This window comes from Pyxicephalus adspersus, chromosome 1 (assembly GCF_032062135.1).
Source record: "Pyxicephalus adspersus chromosome 1, UCB_Pads_2.0, whole genome shotgun sequence".
Classification (NCBI taxonomy): Eukaryota; Metazoa; Chordata; class Amphibia; order Anura; family Pyxicephalidae; genus Pyxicephalus; species Pyxicephalus adspersus.
This window is the reverse complement of record NC_092858.1, coordinates 151,144,406-151,170,902: the sequence shown is the minus strand read 5'-3', so window position 1 is coordinate 151,170,902 and position 26,497 is coordinate 151,144,406. Positions and strand designations below refer to the sequence as shown.

At 37.5% G+C, this 26,497-nt stretch overlaps 1 protein-coding gene and 1 long non-coding RNA gene across 2 annotated transcripts in view; one reads left to right on the top strand and one right to left on the bottom strand.

The window, feature by feature from the left end:
• Positions 1-4,264: 4,264 nt before the first annotated feature.
• VEGFD (vascular endothelial growth factor D) overlaps positions 4,265-26,497 on the bottom strand; it is a 26,823-nt gene continuing 4,590 nt past the window's right edge. The window contains 6 exon segments of the mRNA XM_072431347.1: positions 4,265-4,445; positions 5,646-5,820; positions 7,646-7,749; positions 11,757-11,902; positions 12,971-13,161; positions 20,867-21,068. Coding sequence (XP_072287448.1) covers positions 4,331-4,445; positions 5,646-5,820; positions 7,646-7,749; positions 11,757-11,902; positions 12,971-13,161; positions 20,867-21,068 — 933 coding nt within the window. The 3' untranslated portion in view covers positions 4,265-4,330.
• Positions 4,338-5,226, top strand: LOC140344336 (uncharacterized). Its single transcript, XR_011923555.1, has 2 exons — positions 4,338-4,466; positions 4,934-5,226. It is a non-coding gene; the product is annotated as an uncharacterized lncRNA (long non-coding RNA).

Here is a 26,497-nt window from a genome sequence, read left to right as displayed (position 1 = left end):
GGTTTTTAGACACAGTAGTAATTTATTAGAACCCCATGTCAGGTTTTTACTGCTCTTTGAGACTCCATTAAAGAGATTTTCTTTATTCTGTGTCCCTATTATAGATTTTTCTTTACTTCCTATCTGGTAAAAACATTGCCACCATGGCAGGAAGTGTAGGAAAATCTTGGCATACCTAGCAGCTGGCAAACCCAGCAAGTGCAAAGTTAACTGTTAATTGACTGTGATGGAGCCTGATGATGTTGAGGTTGTTATGTTTGTCCAAACATTATGCCTCGACCCTTCTGTCGTTTTTGATTTACCCCAAAGGGTCATTTGGGTGCAGAGGCAATAAAATATGGCGTGTTTTACACCTCTGTGCCTTGCAAGAATGTAGAACGTGTCAATTTTTCAAGTGGAATTATACATTTTTATAGTGCCCCTAACAGATCCAGTGAAGCTGAAGAAAAAGATGGCTGTTCTCAAGTTAAAGCAGACTTTTTAACACTGGGGAACCCCTGAAATAACTTTTAGATCTTAGGCATCCCCTACCAGAATTACTATATCCACGGCTTACAGTACATTGTGCTCAGTAGGATGATTGCCTCTTGCATTGCTAAATATTGGGATGAATGTCACCCTAACAGATACCCAAAAAAATCATTGGTGTCACTTATTCTAACCTGAGTGGCACAAATTGCTCATTGCTCAAGCAACCTGTAAATACCTCTGGAGGAACCCTAGATGAGAAACTTAAAGAATATAAACTTTTCTCACCATTTATCTAACTGGTTTGGAGGCCCTTTGCCTGAATAATTAAAGGTAGACGTTGACCCCCTATGCCTTTATAGTTACAGAAAATGTCTTCTTTGGTTGGAAACTGTTGTCTGTATGTGTTTTGCTAACAATCATTTCTGGTGTGCAGACTTGGATGTCATCTATGCAGTGGCAGGCAAGTACAATATTTGGGCCAGGAAACAGTTGGCAGCCTTTTATGTCTAAACACAAATCATATGGTATATGACTTGTCAGACTTATCCTGCCCATTTCAAGTTGCTTTAAAAAAAATTTGGACAGAGGTAATCAAATACAACTCATCCACACCCTTTTCTTCAGCCACCATGGTTAAGTAAAATGTATTACAATAGGAAATATAGGAACTCCTTGCCAATGGATCCTAGGTACTTCAATGATCCAATGGAATCCTTTATAGGAGAAAAAATCAGACAATGGGCCTGATTTATTAAAGCTCACCAAGGCTGGAGAGGATACACTTTCATCAGTGAAGCTGGGTGATCCACCAAAACTGGAATGGATCTGCAAATTACTTTTAAGAAACCCATTCCAGGTATGCGGGATTACACAGCTTCATTGATGAAAGTATATCCTCTGCAGCCATAGAGAGCTTTATTAAAACAGGCCCAATGAATGTAACCCTACCCAACTCTATCCAAAACATAAAAAAAAAGTTTAGGCAGGTCATACATTTTAATCTGTCTGCATAATACTGCAAATAAAGAGGCAGAATTGGTGGTGCTGATTTTGCATTTTGTCATCCCAAAGCTTTGGTTCAAGTGATTTCTGAGTAACATATATAATTATTATTAACAGATACCAAATACATATAGATGAACTAATTTATAATAGTTCTGAAACTTCTCAATGGTGGAAAGAAGACAGATGTTTTTTTGGAACTTGTTTTTATTGTTACAAATTATTCTTTATATACTACTATTTCTAATATATTCAGAAGTATAGTTTCTGTTCATAATCTATTGTCCTTACGTCACTCTTTTTCTTCTATTTCTATTTGCATAGTAATATTCCCTCTAATATTTTTTGAATACTTACCTGAACATTCTCCCACTAATACTGAAACATCTACCTGGGATTTAATTCAATCCACCTTGGATTAAGGAACCTGTTCCTGTTCCACCATACACCTATATGTATACAATTTACTTATCTGTCTACATAGATACCGTAGGTAGTTTAGTTATTTATCATTTACCTACATAAATCAATAAATACACTAAAACTATAATTTCAACCCCCACTCTCCTACCCTTGTGTATAATGCAATGTTCTTTCTTACATAAGGACACTGACGATTCGTCCAACCTTTCCATGTACATGTCAGGGACTAGCAAATCCTCCAGTACTTGTCTCCAACAATGTGAGTTTTCTTAATTCCATAAGCATACTTTATACAATTATTAAACTAATAGATACACCATTGATGCACCACTTATCTCCTTATTATGTTTACAAACAGACCTGTACAAATAATAAGCAAGTCAATAAGTAACCCTAATGAAGCCTATTGATTAGGCAAAATGCGTCGGGTCTCCTACTAGAGGACAGCCATAACTTACACTGTAGACATACATAAACGTCATCAGTGTATAAAAACTGTCTTTTTAAAATGAAGTTTACCATTATTTGGATATTAACAGGCATTATAACAAACCTTGAACTTATGATACACAGGAATATAATGTATTGAGCAAAAAAGTGGCCCATTTTCTGTTTTTTTGTTGTACAATTTGTTTGAAATGTTTATATAATTATTACATTTGTTGATTAATTGTTTTACTATACACGTATGAAGTACATACGACTTGTTCTTTAATTTTTGCCACAAAAAACTCTCTGTCTGCTTTTAACCATTTAGATTTTAAGCTTAAATTTTGGGGTTGGCAACCCTACATACGCGTCTAAAAAAATTCAAATCAGATATTTAACTCCTCCAACTAACCCATTATTCTAATTCTAAAACTAGTTTAAAGCATGGATATTCTGGGTCTGTGTAACAATCAGGGGTCAGGTTAGGAGTCCAGTGGCTGAAACAGCAGGCAGACAAAGGCGGAAGCAGTCCAGGATCTATGCACAAGCAGCGGTTAACAGATTAGGAGCAAACACAAACGTAGTCAAAGCACAAGCCGAGGTCGGTAGCCAATGGTGTAAGCTTGAGACGGAGTCTGAGGAAGATTAGTCGTTTAAACAGCAGCCAAGGGTACACAGGTAGCAGTTTGGAGAGTGCAATGTACCAGGAGCAGGAAAAGCAAGATATTGGTAGAGCACAATATTGTAGCAACAGGAAGTTCAGAGACATAGCTTAAATAGGTATGAATAAGTTCATGGGAGGGGCCAGGAGTTCAAGGTTCAGCAAGATACTAAGTATCAAGGTATCTTTGTCCAAGGAATCCAACAGAGTGCAAAAAGCAACCCTCAAGTGGCGCAATAGACAGAGCTGTAGCCAGACACTGAAGCATTCGAGTTCAGATCCTGACAGTCTGTGACCTAAAAATTTGGAGACAACTGTAATTTTAGATGGTGACCAACTATGATTGGGCAGGGAGGGAATAAATAACATGTGTGGTAGGAATACTGCACTGCACAGTGATTGCCTCCAAAGAAAATTCTTTGCAGCAAGGAAGAGGATAATTTGTGAAAAAAATATCTACTAAAGGAGCAGAATCCTCCAAGAAGCTACTTTATACTATTTAGAACAGAAATCTACCGACGTTCTACTGGTAAAGAGTTTGGTCTGTAAATGTATAGGAGCCATCAAATGTGCAGGCTGTGCAGTGCCAAGCAGGGCAGATGGGTAACAGGAGCTGGAGAGGGGGCCTACAAAGTACCCTATCAGTGCAATGGCCCTTTAAAGCAGAACTCTAGATTCACTGCTCTTACCAAAACATGCTCCCATATTCATGTTTACCTGGAGTCCAGTTTTAACAGCTGTTACAAGAAGAAACTTAAAGGTCCAGTATTGTAAAACTAACCATTGTCAACCATTGGCCCAGTTGAGTTCCTTCAGAAGTTGCCAGGGCCTCTTCAGACTGTGGCTGATTGACCCTCAATTTCATGATGTCTGCAAACTTGAGCCAGCTGCATGATTCTAATGATGTTTATAGTTGTCTATGATGGTGGTATTTTAGCCACCACTGTAATAGAGATATTCTTTCCACTGGCCACCACTTTTAAGAAGCCTTTTCTCACTGAACCCAAAAAATTGGTTTCAGTAAGGGTCCCCCAATATTTTTTCAAAACTTCCTAAGGGCTGAAAAGGCTGGGAAAAGCTGGTATAAACAAATACACTGACAACCAGAGGGTCAATAAATTGGGTATACCAAACATTCCTTTTAAGAGTAACATAGGCACATTCTTTTTTTTTTTTAACACATGAAATTTCTTCCTGTAATATTATATCCATACATGCAAGAATAGATATAGTAACCAAATGTACAGTACGTTACCAAACAACAAAGAATGACAACTGTTTTCATAAATGTGCTCTTTAATTGTAAAATATAAAAATGTTTTTTAACATTAATAAAAAGCCTGCTTATGGGTTTTCTATCTTATGATGTGATGAAAGTCCTCTGCAGATAAATTGCTTGGAGCACACTCTCCTGCCGTCATGGCACACCTGGGGTTGGAATGGACAGTCGTCTTTACAGCTGGGACATAGAAAATAATTGGTTAGTATTTCCAACAGTCACAATAACAAGATAAAGTAATAAAAGTTTATTACTTACTTATAAAGTAAAAAGTTTTAAAAAAACTACATTTTTCATATATAGTTATATATATAGAGGTAGAAATTGAGGGAAAGAAAAAAGACGGGGTTTATAGGCCTGTGTTTTCAACCGTGATATTTATATTTTTTTGTCAGTAATCATAAAAAACAACACTAAACATGTATGGCTTCCAGCCCATTGTGCCATCATGGGGTGCAGTTTGCCAAACTATGGCAAGCTATAAACCCCGTCTTTTTTCTTTCCTTCAATTCCTGCCTCTGTTTGAACCAATAGGGGAGGCCACCCCATACATCTATATATTACAAAACAGGGAGACACAGAGAGAAATTTACTTTTACCCTCTTTATTTATATATATATAACATGATGAGATTTAATTTTTATTTTCATATTAATTTTTAAATCTAGGTGCTTCTTCACTTCTCTTCATCTTCACTGGCCTGTTTCAATCACTTCTTGTCTACATGTACTTACTCCGGCATGGCATGGGCTGAACATTAATGGACTAGATGGGAATCCTTACTGGTGGACCTTGCCTCAACAGGAGACACATGGGGTAGGATGACAATCAATGTGTCCCTGCCTTACAGGAGCCCATCAGATCTCCTTGCAGTACAAAACAAATAATTGGACAATTGTGATTGTTTACTGTGTAACAATACAGTTTGCAACAATTCTCCCATTAAACACCTTAATAAACAAGGTCCACAGGTAGTCAATATATTGCTTTATTTTAGTCAAAACATTTTAAAGATGTTATTAGATTTAGCAAGAATAAATTGTTATGTCAGGTTATATTGCTGTCTGAAACCCTATTACTGAAATTTCCCTTCAATTCCTATCCCTCTGATAAGCAGGGAAAACCAGGGAAAAAAAGAAAGAGGGAGCCAATTGTTAGGGACACATGGACAGGTAAACCTTACAGTCTCTAACACATTACCATTTTACTTAAATAGTTCTTTGCTTTGTTGCAGGCTTGAGAGATTTCTTATCATTTCCTATTCTGACAGGTGTCACAGACCACAGTAAACACCTACAGATTCTGTTCTTCATCATTTTCTCCACAGCTGAAAAAAAAAGATTTGTCCATACTTTTAAAGACTGAATAGGTTGTCCTCACCTGCAGGTGTCTGGGTGAAATATCTTATTCTTTGCACAGCAGGAGTCCAGGTTCTCACTACATTCAATACAGGTGCAGTTCTCTTTGTTGAGGACATGGTTCCTGGGTCATTTCCGTTTGCAGACACATTCACAACTGTCTTCAAACTCCATGTGTGCACCACATAAAGCGAGCTCTGTGCCAAAAAATATACCCTGGTGTAAGTGTGGACATCTCAAAGAATCAGAAATGGTATTAACAGAGTTCTTCAATGAAACAGTTAGGGACAACATTACAATGTTGCTGGGATATAGCAAGAAACAGTAAATGTCTGCCATCTACAACACAGGGGACTGAGCTGCAGTGGTCTCAGAGACATAACTAAACTGCAGCTTGTGGATTTGTTGGTTATCCTCACTCCATTTTACTCCTTCTGCTATTATGCCAAAATGGTGGAGATTTTATTAGATCAATCATCCAACAACACCCGTGATTTGAGGGTTATCTGTTGGCTCGGTTGAAACAAGGATAGGTCTGCGTAAAATGTTGGTGCTATATAAATCTTGTTTTTTAATAAAAACAATAAATGGTAGTCTTCTCTTTACTTTCTAAAGTAAGGAATCTATTGAGACAACTGACAAATATTAAAGAGATACAAAAGGGCTTGAAAATTAGGAGTTTTATTTTTCAGTGTTAAAATCATTGTCTCTATCACCATCACCATATTCCTCAGATTAGTACTCTAATTATTACCTTTGTTATTTATTAATCTTTAGATCATTGAATCACCACCACCATAATTATGAGATAACTATGCCTAGTTAACTAAATAATGTTTACTGTATGTAGTGTTCAGTCCTTACATAGAGAGATCCCATTATCCTTTTACTCTATCCTTATTAAATATTTTAACCAATAAATATTTTGGAGTAGAAGTCAGGTTGTAAAGATTTTTCAAATATGTGCCACATCCCAACAGATTATCTTAGATTTACATATATCACAAACAAAACACGGGACTTTTTGGGCACAGAGTTTAAAATAGATGAAAATATAACTTTTATTTTAGAAAATTTAAACCACAAGTAAAAGGTTATATTTTGTTATTTTTATTATAAATACAATTTATATTTTCATCTAAATATTTTAACCCCCTTTGTGTTGTCGGTTGACTTAATTAAATTATAATTATTATTATTATTATCAATAAATTATTACTAATATTAAATTAATATAATACTCTCAATGCCCATCATGGTGCAAATTCACACTAAACATCAAACCACTATCTTATACTCACATATATCCACCAAACACTGGCTAACCTTTCAGACTGCATAAAAAAACTTAATTACTTCTAATGAATATATCTGGTTATGTACCAATCAATTCAACTCATACCTATATCTTTGCAAATAATACATTGTTGTATGGGCATACTAAAGGCATGTCCCACACCATTACAAGGGTTATCCACTGATTGAACAGTCCCCCAAAAGCTTCCACTACTTATACAGTCCCACATTTGCATAACCATCAAAAAGATCTTTGACCATGATAAATTTAATTCTCTTACTTATAAACTCCCCAAAAAGCTTCCAAATCATAAGAAGATTAAATATCTTACCTTTGAGTTAAGCGAGTTCAGTGTCTCCTGCGTCCCCGTCAACTTGCATGGAAATCACTGACTCAGTGATTTGGAAGCTCTTTGGGAAGTTTATAAGTAAGAGAAATAAATTTATCATGGTCAATCATCTTTTTGGTGGTTATGCAAAAAATCCATTTTAATGAAGCTTTACAAAAAGCAATGTTTTTTTATAATTTTTGCAAAATGTATTTTTTGTCTGATTGAATGCCTTTAAAGTCTCCAAAATCATCTATTTATATTTGTTCAAATAATTTAAGGAATGTGGCATGTGGTAACATTTCAAAGATGAGAAATAAGTTGTCCATAAGTTTGCTAACAGACCAGCTAAAAATACATTAAATCTATGTGTACATACATATGCAGAATTGTATACCTCCCCTTCTTTTACTGAGTGGCGATTCCTTTTCCAGCACGCACTCACACTGGCTGCTGTCCCACTGCCAACCCCGAGGACAATGTCTGTTATCTTGAGGACACCTGCAAAAAAACAGTAAGAGTTTAGCTTGTATGGTCTTTTTAACACTTCTTTAAAAGGGGTGCTTGAAGGATCTGCCTTCTTTTTAATAAACCAAAAAAAACTTCAGTCCGTATGATGACTGTTTTTAGGGTGGCTACGCTGCTTCTCCCATGGAACCATGTGGTAGCCACCCTTACATGTGAACTCCCGCCAGACTACATCCTGGTCTTGCTTAATTTTGTGTACTATTCTAGTGCCAATGTTATTAGCTGTGCAAACATCTTGATTGGCAGTTTGAGGACATGACGTTTACTGAAGTGGAGTGAATATCTATTTTAACAACAAAATGTGACTGTTGATGGAAGTACTGGAGAAAATAGATTTATGTGCACATCGGTGCATGGATATCAATAGGAAAAATCGAAGAAAAAGGTTTATTGTGTATTTTTTTAATACAGGCTGCTTCAACCTTAAAACGGGAAAAATATTAATAAAACAAAAAGTGATGTGGCAATTGCTGCAATTTTCCTTACTTGGCCATGACATATGTGGCTTTCTTATAAATCCAGAAGTGGTGATTGACAGATAAGCACAAAAATAGCACAAAGTTGGATCTACAACAAAATTTTTCCTTTATAAAATTAACCTTTTTTTTAACTGCAGGCTTTATTATTACATTTTTGTGTATAGCATAATAAACAATATTTTATTCTACTTTTAGTTTGCATACCTTAAAAGTCCAATTTATTTACCTCTAAGGCATTTTTAGGGCCAGACATGTATAATTTTACATTGCAGGGGATCTGAGTACAGCAGAATAACTTAATAGGAAACAGATCACACTGGAATAGTCATGTTTATCATTCCATTGTCCTTACTATACGAGCATGCACATAACTATAAGTCTTCCACAGTTTATATATTTGAATACCTGAAAACTTAATGTTCTCAATGTAAGCCCATACCTGAGAGAATTGCACCACACAGGGACTTTATACACAATTGTTTTACCTATCCTTAACAGTGAATCATCAATATTTATCGCATAAAACTCTGCCGTTCATACGGAGGAAAACAACCCCCTTGGTGAACACAGGACAAAACACATGTTTTTAGGAATGCAGACAATAATATTCCTGCTTTTTTTGTGAGACATTCCTTCTTATTGTGTAAGAATGCTTATTGGACTCGTATGGCTCTTTCACATTTTGTTGAGTTTTATGAGCATAATAAAGCATTCATTGAACTTATAGCATTAAAAAACCCAATTTTAAACATATTTGAATAAGTTTCCAGGACAGAGTATTTTTAAACCTAGTTACACCTAATAGTATGCTTTTTTGTATTCTGTGTACATTTTCCAAGTATATATAATTGACAAGAATGCTGTATGCATATCAAATAAAAAGGAAAAAACAATGGACTCGTATAAAGTGCCTACCTGCAGAATTTAGTCCCTCTGCTGTCCCCAAATTATGGGGCATTCTAATCTCGAAAATTTGAAACAATTACACCTCCCCCCACCCATATAGTCCCAAAGGCCTAACACTATACTGGGCAGCTTTTCTAAATGGGTGAGAGGTGGTAGGAAGCTTCCATACTACCAGAAAGTGACAAAGGTTTGTCTAATTAGAGGAGCTGGCTATTGGGTGCAACTAGGGAGTGAATGCGTGAAAGTTAGTGGAAGCTCTTTTTTTATAGGAACTAATTAAGCATACTTTTCACCTTGACACATTTGTAAAAAGGGACAGCTATAAGAAGGGAAAATACATTGTGTAAACATCATTGCAAAACATGCTGTGGTAAGTATTTGGTGTGGAGTGTGGGTTTAAGCATGTCCAGTATCTACTCACCATGTTTGCCACTGTCTTTAAGAGATAAAGTCAGCGGCAGACCTTTTAGTGACTAACCCTTATAGACCCCCCAATCAAAAAAAAAAAACAGTGCAGACCTTAGTTTTGACTCCTTTAGTCTAAAACAGATCCCGAGTTGAGATCTCAGTGACAGAAGCCTCAAGGGCAAACTCGGTGACAGACCCTCAGTGACAGACCCCCAAGTGTAGATTTTAGTGACAGACTTCACCCTCTTCCCCCAAGTGCAGAGCTCAATACCAGACCCCTTAATGACAGACCCCAGGTGCAAACCCCAGTGACAAACCCCAACCCTTAGTGCAGACTTCAGTGACAGACCCTTGATCCCTTGTGCAGACCATAGTGACAGACCCCGTGCAGATCTGAGTGACGAACCTACAGGCAGCCCATTACTTACTTGTTCCTGAACTCCTGGATTTTTTCTTCCAGTTGTTGCTGCTTTCTGTGTCTCTCCTCCCAAAACCTAAATTAAATCGGTGTGAACACACTTTCAAATCCTCAGTGACTGGCTAGTTTGTGGCTCACAAACCAGACCAGAAGCAAATGGGGGGGGGTTAGGCTTTCCCTATTTTCTTGTACTTGTGCCAGTTCTATACCAGCAACGGGTACTTGAGCAGCCATTCCAGCACACAGCTATGGTACATGGGGTGGGTCCATTAGACCCTGTGATTTGTTTTAAATCCTGGGGCACACTAGCAGAAATCAGAAAGTGTAATATTAATATTAATATTGGTCAATATTGGGTGCTGTCCCTCAGAGAGTGAAACTAAACCCTTTTTCAAAAAAGTTGCAATCAGGCAACTCCTTTGTTGCAGAAGAGACAGATGATGTCCCTTGAACAATAAAATAACCTCACCTGGCTGATTTGCAATTTTTAAATACACTTATCTGTCTCCTTCATGGGCACTGCCATCTTCTTTCGTCTCCTCTTCCTGGTTTTGATCTTTGGCCATTTTGATTAGTTGGGATGACATAACACTTGTGCAGGTGCAGTCCCAGCAGCCACAGGAAATGCCAGGATGTTTTGGCTACCCCGGCGTCCTACGGCATGAGCACAGCTCTGCATTATTAACACAAGAAGACTGCGATCAGGCAGGTAAGTATGTTTTATTACAGAATGGATATCACACTGCCCTTTCTGAAATAAAGGCCTGCCTGGTCACAAATTTTCAAAATTGAACTTTTGTTCTGTTTTAAATTATGGAATACCAGAAGGGATCCGCAAAAAGCGAAATTTTCCAACCTGTCCATTCTCAGCTCACTTTGGGAATTTTTGCTGATAAAAACATGAGATTGTCTCCCAATTCATCCAACAACTGCTAACCAGGGGGACTCATTAACTGTTGTTGTTACAGTACCCATTGCTGAAAATGATAGTCACAATATCACATACCAGTCTTTACAGCTGTGAGCTGGGCTCCATGTGGCTGGAGATGAGCAAATATTTGAGTTAAGTGATTACAAGATGCCTTTTGGTTATTATAAATAACACATTTAGCCTTTATTTTTTTACAACAAAATTTCATTTAAAAAATATGTTATCCAGACCTTTGAAAACTTTACAAGGTCTATGTACATTAAGGCATTCTATTGTAGTGTCTTTAGTTGCCTATGCTGATTAACCAACATGGTTCCCAGGACATGCACCAGGCAGTAGAAGCACTGCAGGTCAATCAGGCTTTATTAGAGTATGCAAAATACTGAAAGAAGGTAAAAGCACAGGGTAGGTCTCATCATTGTGTTGCTGCTTCTTCACTGTCCATTGACAGACTTAGGCAATGCTTGACCAAGCTGAACTGATCTAACTGCAGTAGAGAAAAGTGAGGTTAGATTATGGCAGTGATGTTTGACAGAAATGTCTGAAGTAAGAAACAAGGAGGACAAAATCACAACTTCAACTCTACTTTCTAGGTGTGCTCGTGCTTTAATTCCATTTTATAGTCCAACTGCACTAACAAGAGCACAGAGTCATAAGGAGAGCCACATGTGTCTTCTGGTAAACTGGACAGTTTGCCTAATCTACAAGAAAGATACTATTTATATGCAACATAATAATGGTAGTGTTTTATCAGCTTTCAAAAATAAATGTTTGCATAATGCAGATAATGAATACCAGACTTGCAAATTGTTACAATAAAACTTGTGAGAATAGTTACCCATACTCTGGATATAGAATGGATCTACGTATAATGGTGGGTGGATGACGAGGGCCAACCGGCGAGCATTTGCAGCTTGTGTGATTGGCGACTTTGATAGTTACAGGTTCTGGTGCTTGAGTCAATGGAACCGAAATTTGGAAAAGCTATAAGAGTAAATATATTAATAATAATTAGTAACTGGTGTTATTATTTTACATATCAGTACTTTTTGTATATTTAAAGGGAAAGATTCTTAATAGGGAGGAAATTCATATACAAACACACTATGCGTAAATATGTAATATACAGCACATGCCAAATACATAAACTACCAGGTAAGCAGGTATTCTGGCTGCTCTGAATGTTTCTGACAACACCAAGTTCACCAAATCCCCTTACTTTAACCTTGTAACCAAACTAGGGCTGTTCCAAGCACCAGCATATGTATAAGAACAATCCTTAAACTTCTGTGGATAATTTCGCAGCTAAATTCCCTTAGTTAATCCATACTTAAACTGCCTAACCTTGCCAGATGATGAGTCTCTACTACATTATTAAGTTAACCCCAAAATGCTTTTGAAAATATAAAACCCTTTCAGAATTTTATTTTTTTCTTCCCAATATTTTGATTTAAGTGGAAATGGTGAGAGGTGTTTTTCGCAACAGAGACATAGAGAACAAGGATACAGATTACCAAGAATATTTAGTATAATCTGAATATACTTTAATGTCAGACATTTAGAAATTTGTCTTTTCATATAGGTGATCATGACAGAATCAGATGCTTATAATATTATAGGATCTATGGTTTCTTTCACCCTCAAAAAATCTTTTAATTCTTTCCTCTAATGGAATATAATACCCTTGAGTTAGTACCTAGTATTTAACAGTCATTACCTAATGTGTATTATCAGAAATATGAGCCATATTACATACATTACATCATTTTAATAGGATGGTAAAGAGTTTTTATTAATATCATGGGAGAATATGCTAGTTTGCACTATTGCAAACCAAAAGAGGACTATAGCATTTAATTTTACTTAAGAAAAATCGAGGATAAAGCTAAGAGGTACAAAGGGCCATTCATTACTTTTTTTTAAGTTCTAGAACTTATAGTTTTAAAAACTATTTGCACTCCTATGTAAATTTGATGAAAGAGAAAAACTATTAAAATTATAAATATTGCCATTAAAAATAAATAATAATTAGTCAAAGCGAAATACAATTACCGATTTCAGCACGTAGGATGTGCTGGTATTTAGGCAAGAAACTCCCTCTTCATTACAGCAGCCTCCACATCTGTACACGGAGACACAAGGTGGTTTGAAGAATATATTGGTGGCACTGCCAAGGTCCTTTGCAACATCAACACAGGTTTCTCTGGGCACGCACTGTGTCTTCTGCCACTCTTCATCAATAACTGCACAGAGAATAAATTCTAGTTTTATCACATATTCTAGATTTTAACAGTGATGACCTTTTTATTACTTACAGCAAAGAGCTAACTTACAAGAACTATTTGTTACTGTGTGCATACTCTTACCCAAGAGAAAGAAGGCCAGAACTCGTTTTCTCCCAACAGCAGTTCCTGCCTGATTGCTTTCCATAGGTGCATGCAAATGCTTTATCTTTTACATTTTTCAGGCTAGCTTTCGATTTTTGGCATTGCTTGATTTGCAATTACCAACACTTCTGAACCCACTATCATGGATACCCATTAGGAGTGAAGCCTCATTATTAGGAAATGAATAACCAACAGTGAAAATAAAAACATTTTCACCCCAACTGTTCCCATCTGGTCTTTCAAGCATTGCTACCTCTTGTCCATTTGGACTAGTAGTTCCACAGGGAGCACAGTAAGTCCTCCTCTGTAGTCTACTCTATTGCCAAAACCTCCACACTTAAGGCTGTGTACACACAATAGATGGTCAATCAATTGTTCATCTTTGGTGAAAATATAGCATATGTACAGTGGTTCCCAACATTGTTAATCTTTCTTGATGGATCAATGAATGATTGGGGATGACCTATGTACTTTCCTATGGAGAAGAGCACAGCAGGTTACCATTCACTCTTTCTTTCCCCTCCCCTCTTCATAGAACAGAACATCGTTGTGTGTACAGAGCTCAAGCATTCTCCTGTCGCTGAAAAGGATCCCGAAAGATGGTTTCTACATACAAAACTCCAACATAAATACATAGCCTAACTGTCCTGTATTAGGTTGCCACCCCCAAAACATATTATACTGCCCTTGTATCCTATGTGCCATACCCATTGTTACTTTGACATTTGGATGAGCCTTTTACATTTTATTTAGATCACTCATTTTGTGTTTGATAACCATCAAAATACACAGAAACCTTTATATTGCTAGCAGGTTTTGCATTTATGGTAAGCCAAAATATTAATGAGACAATTCTTTGTTCTGCTAATTGTAGCATTTAAAGAGGCAAGATAGTTCTACTTTGGGAGGAGACAGGGACGTAAGTTAATCATATTTGTTTATTATTCATACTGTAGGACTATATTAAGCCCAGATAAAATGTATTTGATATGAAGCATGGGCCATTCATAATGCAGAGATCTGGCAGTATTATCTCTTGTAATTATTTTTTATAGATATCTGGAAATGCTACACAGAGAGGTGATGTCATGTAACTCCCTAAATAGATATAGATACCCAGAAAAGCCAAGGCAAATACATATAGATCCACAAAAAAAGCCCAGAATAATGATCAAAGCTTACATATCAAGTATACATTCTTGGCTGACAACCATATAATCTTGTATGCCCAGAAAGTAATGGCAGCAAAACAAACATTTCAGATAATTTTATATAACAGATGAACATTGCAGAAAAACATTGCCAAGAAAACATAAACCAGATGGCAAAAAAAAAAAAGAATTAAGCACATGACCATTAAATAAAATTTTCTCCTCCAAGGCATTTGTACCATTTTTAGAGATGTTGTCTGTTGCAATGATTTGTTCATCCCAATTGTATGCTTGTGTATAACCAGTAATTATTAATAAAGTATTTGTGAACTTAAACTATTTTGCAAATGCAGCTTCTTGAAATTATTAATAAAAATAATAAACAGTATTTATATGGCACCAACATATTACGCAGCGCTGTACAATAAATAGGGGTTGCAAATGACAAACAGATAAAGACAGTGACACAGGAGGAGGAGAGGACCCTGCCCAGAGGAGCTTACAATCTAAAAGATATAATCTTTCACTGTAATATGAGTTTAATAAACTGATTCTCTAGCGATCAAATCTAGTAAATAGGTGGCTCCATCAAGAAACAAGCTTTTTCATCGAAAAGGAAGATCACTTCCATTAGAAAGTCAACCCAATTATTTCCTTGTTGTGTCAACCTCTTGTATTTCAATGAAGCATCGCTTGCACCATTTATTCGGGCAATAAATGTAACATTAATTATCTGATTAGCCATAGTCAATAGTTTTAAAATGATGTTTTCCTAAGAGAAAAACAAAGACAAAACAGTTCCTGAAAAATATGATTCTTTCACCTAAATAGTAGTTACAATAAAAGATAATATCTGTATATATGTATGCCAATAAATTTGGAAATCATCAGCAGAACCAATGATACTGGATCGGACAATGAAAACTGTTAAAGTGTATGTAAACCCTGACAATGAATGCCATTGCTTGCTTTTTGTCTATTACATTTTTCTTGTTTAGTTATATATCTTCAACATGAGCAAAGAATACATGTTCCTAGCAATCTTGTGATCTGATATTTTCCTTGCTCTTTGCCTGTGCGCAAGGAGGAGTTTGGGGAAGAGGATAGAGAGAAGGTGAATAGAGGTATATGTTGTTTGTAATCCATTAGAAATGAAATAGGCAGGGCAGACAACAAGTTAGAAGAAAGTTAGAAACGTACTATATTTCTGGCACATCAACAGTTATTTTTCTGTATTTGAAGCAAGTTGAAAGGAATAAAACACAGGAAATGTGCATCAATGGAGAATTATGATTTTTTTTCTTGCCTTGACATACGCGATAAGTGTTATCTTCAGTAATAGATTGTTGATCCAGCCAACTACTATCCAGAAATATGAAGAAGTTGCAAAAGTTGGATTACTTGGACAAATTGAAGTGTCTCTTTATTTTTCTCTAGTGTTATTTGTTCAATGTGGAATTTATCCAAGACAGAAAGGCCATTTAATGTTAAAGCAACTAAAACAAATAGATAGTGAAATAAAACATTGGAAAATAATCTGAGGCAGCCAACATCAACATGCTGACAAGAAGATGCTTAACGAGTGCAGCCAGTGATAGATGATGCAGTTTTATTAAGTGTGTTTTGACAATCTTGATCAGAACCAGAACCCAACACAATATGTTTTCTGTTTTGTCCACTAACTTGTACTGTTCATGTCTGTGCAAGCAGACCCATAGCATTTTTGTTACATTATAAAAAATAGTGACTAACCCTTTTATATAGAGTGGTTATAAAAAAAAAGTTTGTTTGTTCGTTTGCCCTTCAATCTCTACTGCCACAAAGGTAAATGTGCATGTGAAGTGAGATCGGCACATTTTTAAAAAATTTTCAGAAAGGGGCATCACCTGATCTCGTGCCTGCGCAGTGCAAGATCAGGTGACGTAAGAAGAAGAACTCGGTCCCTCGGCATCAAGCCGGGGACAATGTCCGTAGAGCCCTACAGCTCTTGTATTTGGCACAGTCCAAATCAAAAGAATGTATGATGCTCTCGTTAGATGTGTTGAAGGCCTTTGACTCTATATCATGGCAATATTTGTTTTATGCCCTAAAGAGATGGGGCTTTGGCACCCATTTCTTGCACTGGGTAGCGGCATTGTACGCTTTTCCCTCCGCCACTGTAAAATACATGGGCCATGTTTCGACCCCGTTCCCGATATTGCGGGGCACCAGGCAGGGCTGCCCTCTTTCACCTATAATATTTATATTAGCCCTAGAACCACTAGCAGCAGTCGTCCGCGCGAACCAACACATAGCTGGTATCGAAGTATTCAACAGGGTACATAAAATTATGCTCTTTGCAGATGAAAATTTGCTGACATTAACAGCCCCAACCAAGACTCTGCCTAATTTGCACAATCTACTTACTCAATTTTCAGAGATCTCAGGATTAGTGGTGAATAGTGACAAATCTAAAGCGTTAAACGTCTCTGCCAACTTCAGTAGTCGAAGCTTTGCAACTTCATTTTGCCTACAAATGGTTGGGAGTCATCTCTTATTTGGGTATTAAGATTACTCCTTGATTGTCATCTCTTTATTAAGCTAACTACCCACCATTGTTTCGGGATCTTTCTATTTTACGTTCCAGATGGCAATGTCTTCCGCTGACATGGCTAGGCAGGATACATGCCATCAAAATGACCTATCTCCCGAAATTACTCTATCTGTTTCCCATGCTCCCTATACCGGTTCCCCTGCAGGTACTTAAGGCTGAGCAGAGAAACGTGCTGCGGTTTGTCTGGCACCCTGGGAGACTACGGGTGCCGGACAAGGTGTTGTATCGACCTAAAATGAACGGGGGACTTTCAGTTCCCAATTTCTACAAATATATGCAGGCGGCCCAATTAGCTCCTTTAGTGGCTCTACATCGCCTTTAGGACCTCCCGATCTGGGCTCATATATACGCAGAAGAACTACCCTCGGTACCGTTATATAATCTTCTCTGGCTGCCCTCCTCAAAACGTCCCCTTGTGGCTGATCCTACATTATCTTATGCCTTGGGAATCTGGGATAGGGTTAAGAGCTCAGCAGGTTTGATGTCCGAACATACTCCCTTAGCCAACTGGTTATCCCCTCTCAACTACACTTCAGGTTTTGAGTACACTTATTTTATTTGTCTTTATTTTTTATTTTTGTTTTTCATTTTTTGTTTCTGTTTTTGCTGCAATGGTTATTTATGCTTTTACAAATACCTGTTTTTTTTGTTTTTTTTTCTTCTTCTTTCCTTTTTTTTTTAATTTCTCAAAGGTAATGTCAGTTTTATTTTACTATCATTTGTTCTTGTTTGTTTTGGAAAATTTGAATAAAAATGTAATAAACAGAGAAGAAGAACTCGAAGAAGAAGAAAAAAAAAGATGTCAGCAGCCATGATCAAAGTGACACTTACACATAGGCAGAAAGCAGTTGATCCCTCTGTGATCCTAGTCAGTCCCACCATTATGTCTTCCTTCTTCTTTCTGGCACAAGACCGACTGGACTGGGATCGTGAAGGGATTGCCGGTTTTCCACCTAAAATGGTAAGTGTCATTTTTTTTTTTTTACTGAAAGTTTTGATTTAAATATAAATAAAGTGTAAGAGTAATTTTACCTACTACATTAATTATTGGTGGAGAGTGTCAATATTTCCAAATCACTGGTCATTTGTTCCCTCATCTCTCCACTTGTTTTGCCTGATTTAATAAAGCTATCCAAGGCTGGAGAAGATAAACTTTCATCAGTGAATCTGGAATTGATCTGGTCCAGGATTGAGAAGATTTGCTAACAAATAGCAAATGACTTTTAGGAAATCCATTTCAGGTTTGTTGAATCACCCAGCCTCACTAATGAAAGTGTATCATCTATAGCTTTGGAGAGCTTTAATAAATCAGGACCATTGTGTCTAGATCCTTGCTTTGTCATCTGCTAGAAAATGTTTGTTGCTGATGCATGGTTATACTGGTACTATATACCTGGCCTCACCCAGTGGAGTCAAAACTGGCATCTGTGGCCTCAGCTAAGGTGAAATGTTTGTACCTTGACCTGTTCATCTATTACTTCTCGTTACATCTTGCCTACTGCTAGCCCCAGCGACCTGGTATAACCATACCAGGCTTTGGCTTCTCTGCGAGCCCTGGCCTTCTGCTTGCCCTGACTAACTCTCACATTTTGTTTCAGTATAAAAACAACTGTCACAATCCAGGCATCTGTATATAAGGCAATATCAGTGGCTACAGAGAACACCAGCTGCTACTAGAGCCTACACCTTGGCAACAACCTTCTACCGCCCTGTGGGTTACCCAGGATCCACTTTATTCCATGACAATATATATGTTTGTATTTACTTGTAAGAAAACGTGTAGCTCCCCATTGGTATAAAAAGGTCTATTTAGGATGTTCATTTTAGAATATGCTTTATTCTTCTAGATTACTTGCTCCCTAGAAAGTGATGGTTGGCTACCTTCTGTTGAGGAGGGACCCAGCTTTAGCATGGTAGGAACCAATCACTATTCTGGTGCATTTACCTGTTGGACCTATAGTGATATTTAAAAATTCTTTAGGAAAGGCACCTAAAACAGGATAAATGTGTGTGGAACTGAAACTGTGGGGGAATTTTTGCCATGGCTATGCAGAAGAAGTCAGGGGGAACAGGGTAGGCCGACCCTGAAGTCTCAGGACTGCCGTTATGGAGGCAGCTAACACCCAAGCTTTTCCCAATGCTTACAACCCACTAGTCCTCCCTTCTATTCTCTTCTTGGAATGAACAGCCCCATCTCTACAGCACTTGTTTATTTCACTTGTGACTTGAATTGGTCACTTGTGAACAATTCCAGGGACAGTGATCCAGCATCTATACAGGGCTTTAGTGACAATATAAAATTTAGTTTTCAGATTGTTCTTGTTTAGGGTCTGCATTGTTGTGCAACACATTGCAATGTTCATTTTGTAAAAACTGTCATTGTGCACAATTTATTGGTTTAGAATTTTACTTCCTTACAGCCTGGGCCTTGGCATGCTTTATAAATAGTTTTTTTTTTGTTCTTTTTCCATACACGTTATTATAAGACCCAGTCATTCCCATGGCCATGCAGATCAAAAGCATTCTCACACTATAAGGATCAGACACTTTTTGCTTCTCATGCTAGAATTTGGATGATTTAGATTCTTGTGTTTTGTGAAATGCCAGTTTATTTAGGAACCATCAGTGCACACTTATTTCATCTAAGTACATTCTTTCCAGATACCAACACCACACTGATTATCGGATACTACTCTTATCATTACGTTTATCTCAGTTTAAAATATTTACAATACTACTGAGAGTGTGCTAATATACATTTATATATATATATATATATATATATATATATGTTTAATAAATAATTTCACGTATTTTTATCATGTTTAGTTTTATTAATTAAAAAAATTAACACAAATATCATTATTACCATACATTGCAGCGATACAACAAGGTTCAACTAAAATTTAGCACTGAAGTTCCCAATGGTTAAATAATTTGTGTAATGTAACAAAAATATTTTGGTCTCACTCCTAAAGTTGGGGAGAGAACTAATACTCAGGCACCCCTGGGCTCACCAAGTTCCAGAGTACTACTACATGCTCGATAGATACAATCTTGCTGCAGTCCTGACCACTGCTCCATCCCCAGGTACAAAGACACCCAGCCACATTCAGTAGCCCAGTGTGTCAAGGGCATTTCCCATAGGGGTGTAGAATAAAGCGACCCTGGGATTACAGGAGAATGTTGCAGAGAATATCAACCATTGCCTTTCATGGCACCGTTCTCTGCATCATTCATAACCACCCATCACAGGAAGAAGAATTACCAGACCCAACAATGTCAGTAGAGCAAGAGAGCTCACAAAAGGTGCCAAAGTATATAAAAGAAGGTAGAAGTTTGCTCTCTGTACACAGCAGTACCAGACTCCACTATAAACAGGCAGCTAGGATACATTTTAAAATGTAACATATTGAGTACATTTAAGCTTAAATATTATGACTGAGAGGCCATTGTTTTTTGCTCCATCTTAAGTCTTTGTTACCATAGGCCTGAACCTGTGGTGAACTAAGTGACCTTTCCCTAAATTTACGATTGTGTGAATGGGTCATATGAATAGGCGAGCTTGTCTTGAAAATTACATTTTTTGGGGTGTTTGGGTTACATCTGCAAGGTTTATATGGTGTCTGTCTCTGTTTGGGGGATTTGACTTTATGTTTGGTTAAACACACCAAAGAAGGGGGTCATCCCCACAATGGGGATTCAGAAAGAAAAATGTAAACAACAGGGATCATAACTTTTCCCATTCTATGCAACAAAAGAGCTGTTTTGCCTGGAGGCCCTCTTTAAGTGCATATGTAATGTGATTGCTTATTACCTTTTAGTATTTCAATGTCATAGAAGGCTGCAGCAAATCGTGTGGAGCGATGAGGCCCAGATCTGGCGTCAGTGCTGATGTAAGATTTAAGCTTTGACCGACACCTCCACAGCTTCAGCTCTCTGGGGTGAGTTATACGAAGAAGCTCTTCCAGGTTGGCCGCAGATCTGATTTTGTATTCTAGCTCGCTCTGCGTTATTCCCTACAGGATGAAAAGACAAACAAAATCAAGTTAAACTGCTGCTGAATGTAGCCATGCTTTGCAGTATGATGACACCGGGGATTGGGATTGCTAACCATGCTAACAAGCAAAGAATAACTGATAACAGAATTGATGATGATTTCCATGGATTGTCACGGAGTTTGCTGATTTGTCTGTATTTACAAAGCAATAAATGTGACATTCACAAAACATTCACAAATCTGTATTCTAATAAGAGGCAATGTAGTTGGAAAAACATAGCATACGTTTAGATTGGTTCAGCTTGTGCATCATATTGATCTGATGATCTGAGATTTTCAGTAGTGTTTCCGACCTGATTTACAGCTATAAAGCTTTCAAGATCTTTCAAGCAATTTTTGTACCTCCTTGGACTTGTGTAAAAAGTTAAGCAGTTCTGATGCAAACAAATCCACATTTATACAGACTCTAACTTTAGTGAGTGATAAACATCTCTTCCAATGCGTCTGCAGTCTCTGACCATCTCTTCTAATGCGTCTGTAGTCTCTGACCATCTCTTCTAATGCCTCTTCTAATGTGCTCACAGTCTCTGACCATCTCTTCTAATGCTTCTGCAGTCTCTGACCATTTCTTCTAATGTGCCCGCAGTCTCTGACCATCTCTTCTAATGCGTCTGCAGTCTCTGACCATCTCTTCTAATGCGTCTGCAGTCTCTGACCATCTCTTCTAATGCGTCTGCAGTCTCTGACCATCTCTTCTAATGTGCCCGCAGTCTCTGACCATCTCTTCTAATGTTGCAAAAGTATTTGTTTTACTATTTCTCTCATTAAGTATATAGAGCCCTATGCCTGAACTTCCATAAAATTCTGCCAGCCCTCAACCTACAGAACATTCATGCCAAAAAACTGCAAGCACTGTTCAACTGATGTGAACACATCATGACTGTCTTATCCTTGGGAACATCCACTAGAGGTCCAAAATAGGACCCTTGATAAATGCACACTGATTGGTACTCTTTTTTTATTACAGTCTTGATAATGTGAATAGCTGTCAGTACTGGCACCAGATGTGCAGAAAGAGTACTACCATGGGGCTCAACAGGCCAACTGGTTGAACTGACTTTGGGCCCCTGTTGACTGAGGAGGGTCCAGAGCCCTCATGCAGTGGCACACTTTCTTGTCCACCATGTCCACCCCTGATAGGGCTCCTTGCAGCTCTTGTGCCATGATTGACCACCAGTGCTATAGAAGATGCTCAGGCCTATATAGACTGCAGGTGTATGGAATAAACTTTGCACTAGTCAATATTTTTGGATGAGCAAAACTTTCTATACAGAATATCAATTCCCCAAGGCCATTATTGTTTCTTGTTTTATTCTTTTCATAAAAATAGAATTTTGGAAGAAAATGAGATAGGAGGATGCATGTTGAGAACTCATCATCACTAATCTAGACAAGATGGTCTAATATCAAAAACATGGCATTTTTGGAATTGTTATATATTTGCTGCAAGTTTAATTTCAACTACTTCATATTATTCCCAGGAGCACTTTTTCCAAACTTGACAAATATGTGCTGAGCAGAGAGTTTGAGACAATAAAAATTAAATATTAAAATTGAATGCTTCATACATGCCAGAGGTCTCAGGGTTTTACATAAACATGCAAGTAAAATGCTAAATATCTGATATATGTATCCTATGCACACATCATTTTGTCATTTAAACATAATAAATGACAACCCTAATAAAACCTAAAATCAGTTTCCTGAAACCAACAAAATTTTATGACAGGACTACAGCCAAAAATATAAAAGGATAAAAATAAATAAATACCAAAACCTGCTTTTGCAATACTCACCCTCAATCCAGAAATTTCCCCAGTCCGATGACCAGTATTATTTAACCCACTTCCTCTGCGCTGAGGTCATTCTGGACCTGCTCCACCCCATAATTGGTCAGTGATAAAAGAAACAGCATAGCGATGAGTGCAGTGATGATCTTTTTTCTTAAAGACTGATTGGCATGTGCTGCTACCCCAACTAACACACTCATCCTGCTATATTGAGACTGCAAGAGGCTGATATTGGGTCAAATATAACACAGACCTTTCACTTGCATTAAAATGCATTTTTGGTGTTAAATGAATTATCATTAATAATTACATTGTTGCATTATTGTGTCTTTTATGGACCTAGTAGTGCAACATTTTTACAGGGATTGTCCAGATTTGCCTACGATTCCAGTTGTCTTTATTATACAATACTGATTAGAACTACATGTAGGTTTACTTGAAAGTGAAGCCCCAACCAAAATATATTTTTTCGCCAGCAGCACTTAACTCCCTGCTTGGCTGGCAGGAACAGGAGAAGTCTTCCTGTGTAAGTTCTGGGTCACTCAAGTCATACAATAAGGATGGGTTATGGAGGGTGCTTGATGATTAACCCAGTGGTGAAGGAAATCTAAGCAAGTGCCAATACACCGAATGGCACACTAATGAAGAGTTTCAGTATTAGTCAAACAAAAGGATCAGACCTGGAACCTGGAGCTCACAAGAAGGAGTGAGAAGGAGGGCCCACCAGAACCAACATATTGAATAGAACCCAAATGCGGCACTACAGTAGTGGGCAACAGGACCGAACCTGCAACCTGGGGGCCCACCAGAACACATCAGTATATTTTTATAGGGCAGCAGAGGCTCACCAGAGGGCTCAAAAAATATGACCAGGGTCCACCAAATGGGCCCCAAAACCAAAAGGGTCCAACCTTTGTGGGTAATGAATTTGTACTTTAGCTCGACACAGTCCATGAATGTGCAGCTCTGCATTAGTTGATGGGATTCCCAAAAATCCCAGCTTCCCCTTCAGCTGTACTGTAGTTATTCCCACAGCTCAGGAGTTATGTCATCCCAGTATGGCCAACCAAGATGGACAAAGATCATAATGATAAAGTGAAAAAGGTGAAGATGATGCTAGCATCTTGTTCTGGAACAGGGACAGGTAAATATAATAGGGTTTAGTTCTGCTTGTCAACAGATAGCAACGTAATGATTGGATAATGTGTTGCATTACCCTGGTGCATTCATGCAACACATAGTGAAAAGAACAGTCATCAGATACAGACCAACAGATAACTACACCATGACAGTGTGTAGTAGCCTTTAACCTACAGCTAATGTCAAAATGTGTAGATTTTAGCTATTGATAGTGTATAGAAGAATAAGAACTTCTTCTTAGATTCAATATATGTGTTCTATTGACTAGCGTTTTAAGCAAATCCTACCCTATGCAAAGCTAAAAATAAAAAAAAAGTTTTGGCTTGAAATGTACTTTAATAAAATTTGTTTTTTTAATGATTTGGCCAGAATTACAAAGTCACACAATACCTCTCTGTATAAATAAGTTAGTTGATGTTATGTGTTCTTAGAATAAACTGACCTTTTAATTGTTCTTGAGAAATATCAAAGCAGATGTTTCCATAAAAATGACATCCAAGAAGTGCTGATGTCACAGAAAAGCAAAATCTAATTGTGATTCATTTAAGCTTATTTCCTGGCCAGGAGGCTATTTTTAATGGTATTATTTACTAATGAGCAGGATATGGCCATCAACAACAGAAACAGCTATTGGAAAATAATATCCAAAACAAATGAAAATGAAAAGTTATCCCTCCGCACTGCAAACGTCACAGCTTTTCATGAAGTTAAGCATTAAAAGCCAGTGAAATGCAGTCCAGACCCATCACAGGGCAGATTATTTAAAGGAGCCACATTTAGTAATGAAAGTCCTTGATGTTCAGTGATTAAATTGTTGCTTTTTGGGCTTGTTTAGAGTTGAGCCTAAAATTTCACAAATCTTTGAACAAGAATTTCTCCTATATTGTCCTCAAACTATACAAACGTGCTAAAACTACTCACTTACCCATTAGGAAAATGTGACTTAAGGAGATATAAATTACAGTACAATTAGGAATTAATGTTACTGGTTATCTTGAATTAATTTGCAAAATGTGGCATTTAAATAATTTATTAATAATTAATTTAATTACTTTATTAATAATAAAGTTTTTAAAAAAAAACTTAAATTATCCTTTAAGATTCATATCTATGTGATATGGCATTGTGCAGCCCTATTCAATTGCATCCAAGTAGTCCAATCTTTTATTATTATTAATTATTATTAATATTACAAGGTATTTATTTATATTGCGCCATCATATTACGCAGCACTTGACAAAGTCCATAGTCATGTCACTAGCTGTCCCTCAAAAGGGGCTCACAAGCTAATGTCCCTACCATAGTCAAATGTCTTTAATACAGTGTAAGGTCAATTTTTTGGGGAATAGCTTAGCTGCATGTTTTTTGGGATGTGGGAGGAAACTGGGGTACCCAGAGGAAACCTACATAGACATGGGGAGAACCTGCAAACTCCATGCAGATAGTGTCACAGCCGAGATTCAGACCTGGGACCTAGCGCTGCAAAGCCCTGAGCACTTACCTCTGAGCCACCATGCTGCCCTTAATATTTTCATGTATCCAAACTGATGTCAGGTGAGATCTGTTTGGCTGGAATTAGTTAGTGTACTACGCACATCATCCTAATTATTAACATCAATTTATTACGCTAAATGCCCCCCCAAACCCCTGGCAAATGTCCTTTGATGTGCACTCGGATTGGTTGTTTCCCCTTATTAATCTGTGCTGAGTCAGGGACGCTGTATTGGAAGATGTTGATGTCATGGGAATTATTTTTTTTTCTGGCACAGAGATTCATAACAAATTGTATTACACAACCTTGAGCCTGGGGATGGAAAACTCATCTGCTCAGTGGACATGTGTGAATTAGTACTGACCAACCATGTTTTGTGCACAATGATCCTAAAATCGCAGATTACATTTTGTTCCATCGCAAAGCAGACTCTACAAGTGGAAAAGAAATAGGAATATTTTATCTATTGGTGGAGTCTGCCCAGCCATGTCACCCCCTGTCTTTTTATGTGCGTTGGAGACTCACATAGTTAAATATCTGGCTTTGCTCCCACCAGCCTTGGGTGTTCCCAGTTTTCCTGCTGTAAAGTACAGAATATATTCATATCTGCAGGTCTAAGAACTCCACCATTAAATGTTCTTCTAGACATGGGGCTTAGGCTCATTTTACTCTGGATAGCCACACATTGGTCCTGATTTATTAAAGCTCTCCAAGATTGGAGAAGATAGACTACCATGTGAAAACTTGGGTGATCCAGCAAACCTGGAATAGATCTGGTCCAGGATTGGAATCCATTCTAGGGTTGATGAATCACCCAGGTTGTCCCTTGATGCTATATCTTCTTCGGTCTTGGAGAGCTTTAATAAATCAGGCCCTTTGCATGCATTTGAACATATGTTTTATTGGGGACAGAACTTGCATAGCTGTATGCACCCCTTCTAACCTAACCACTGCAATACTGCACGT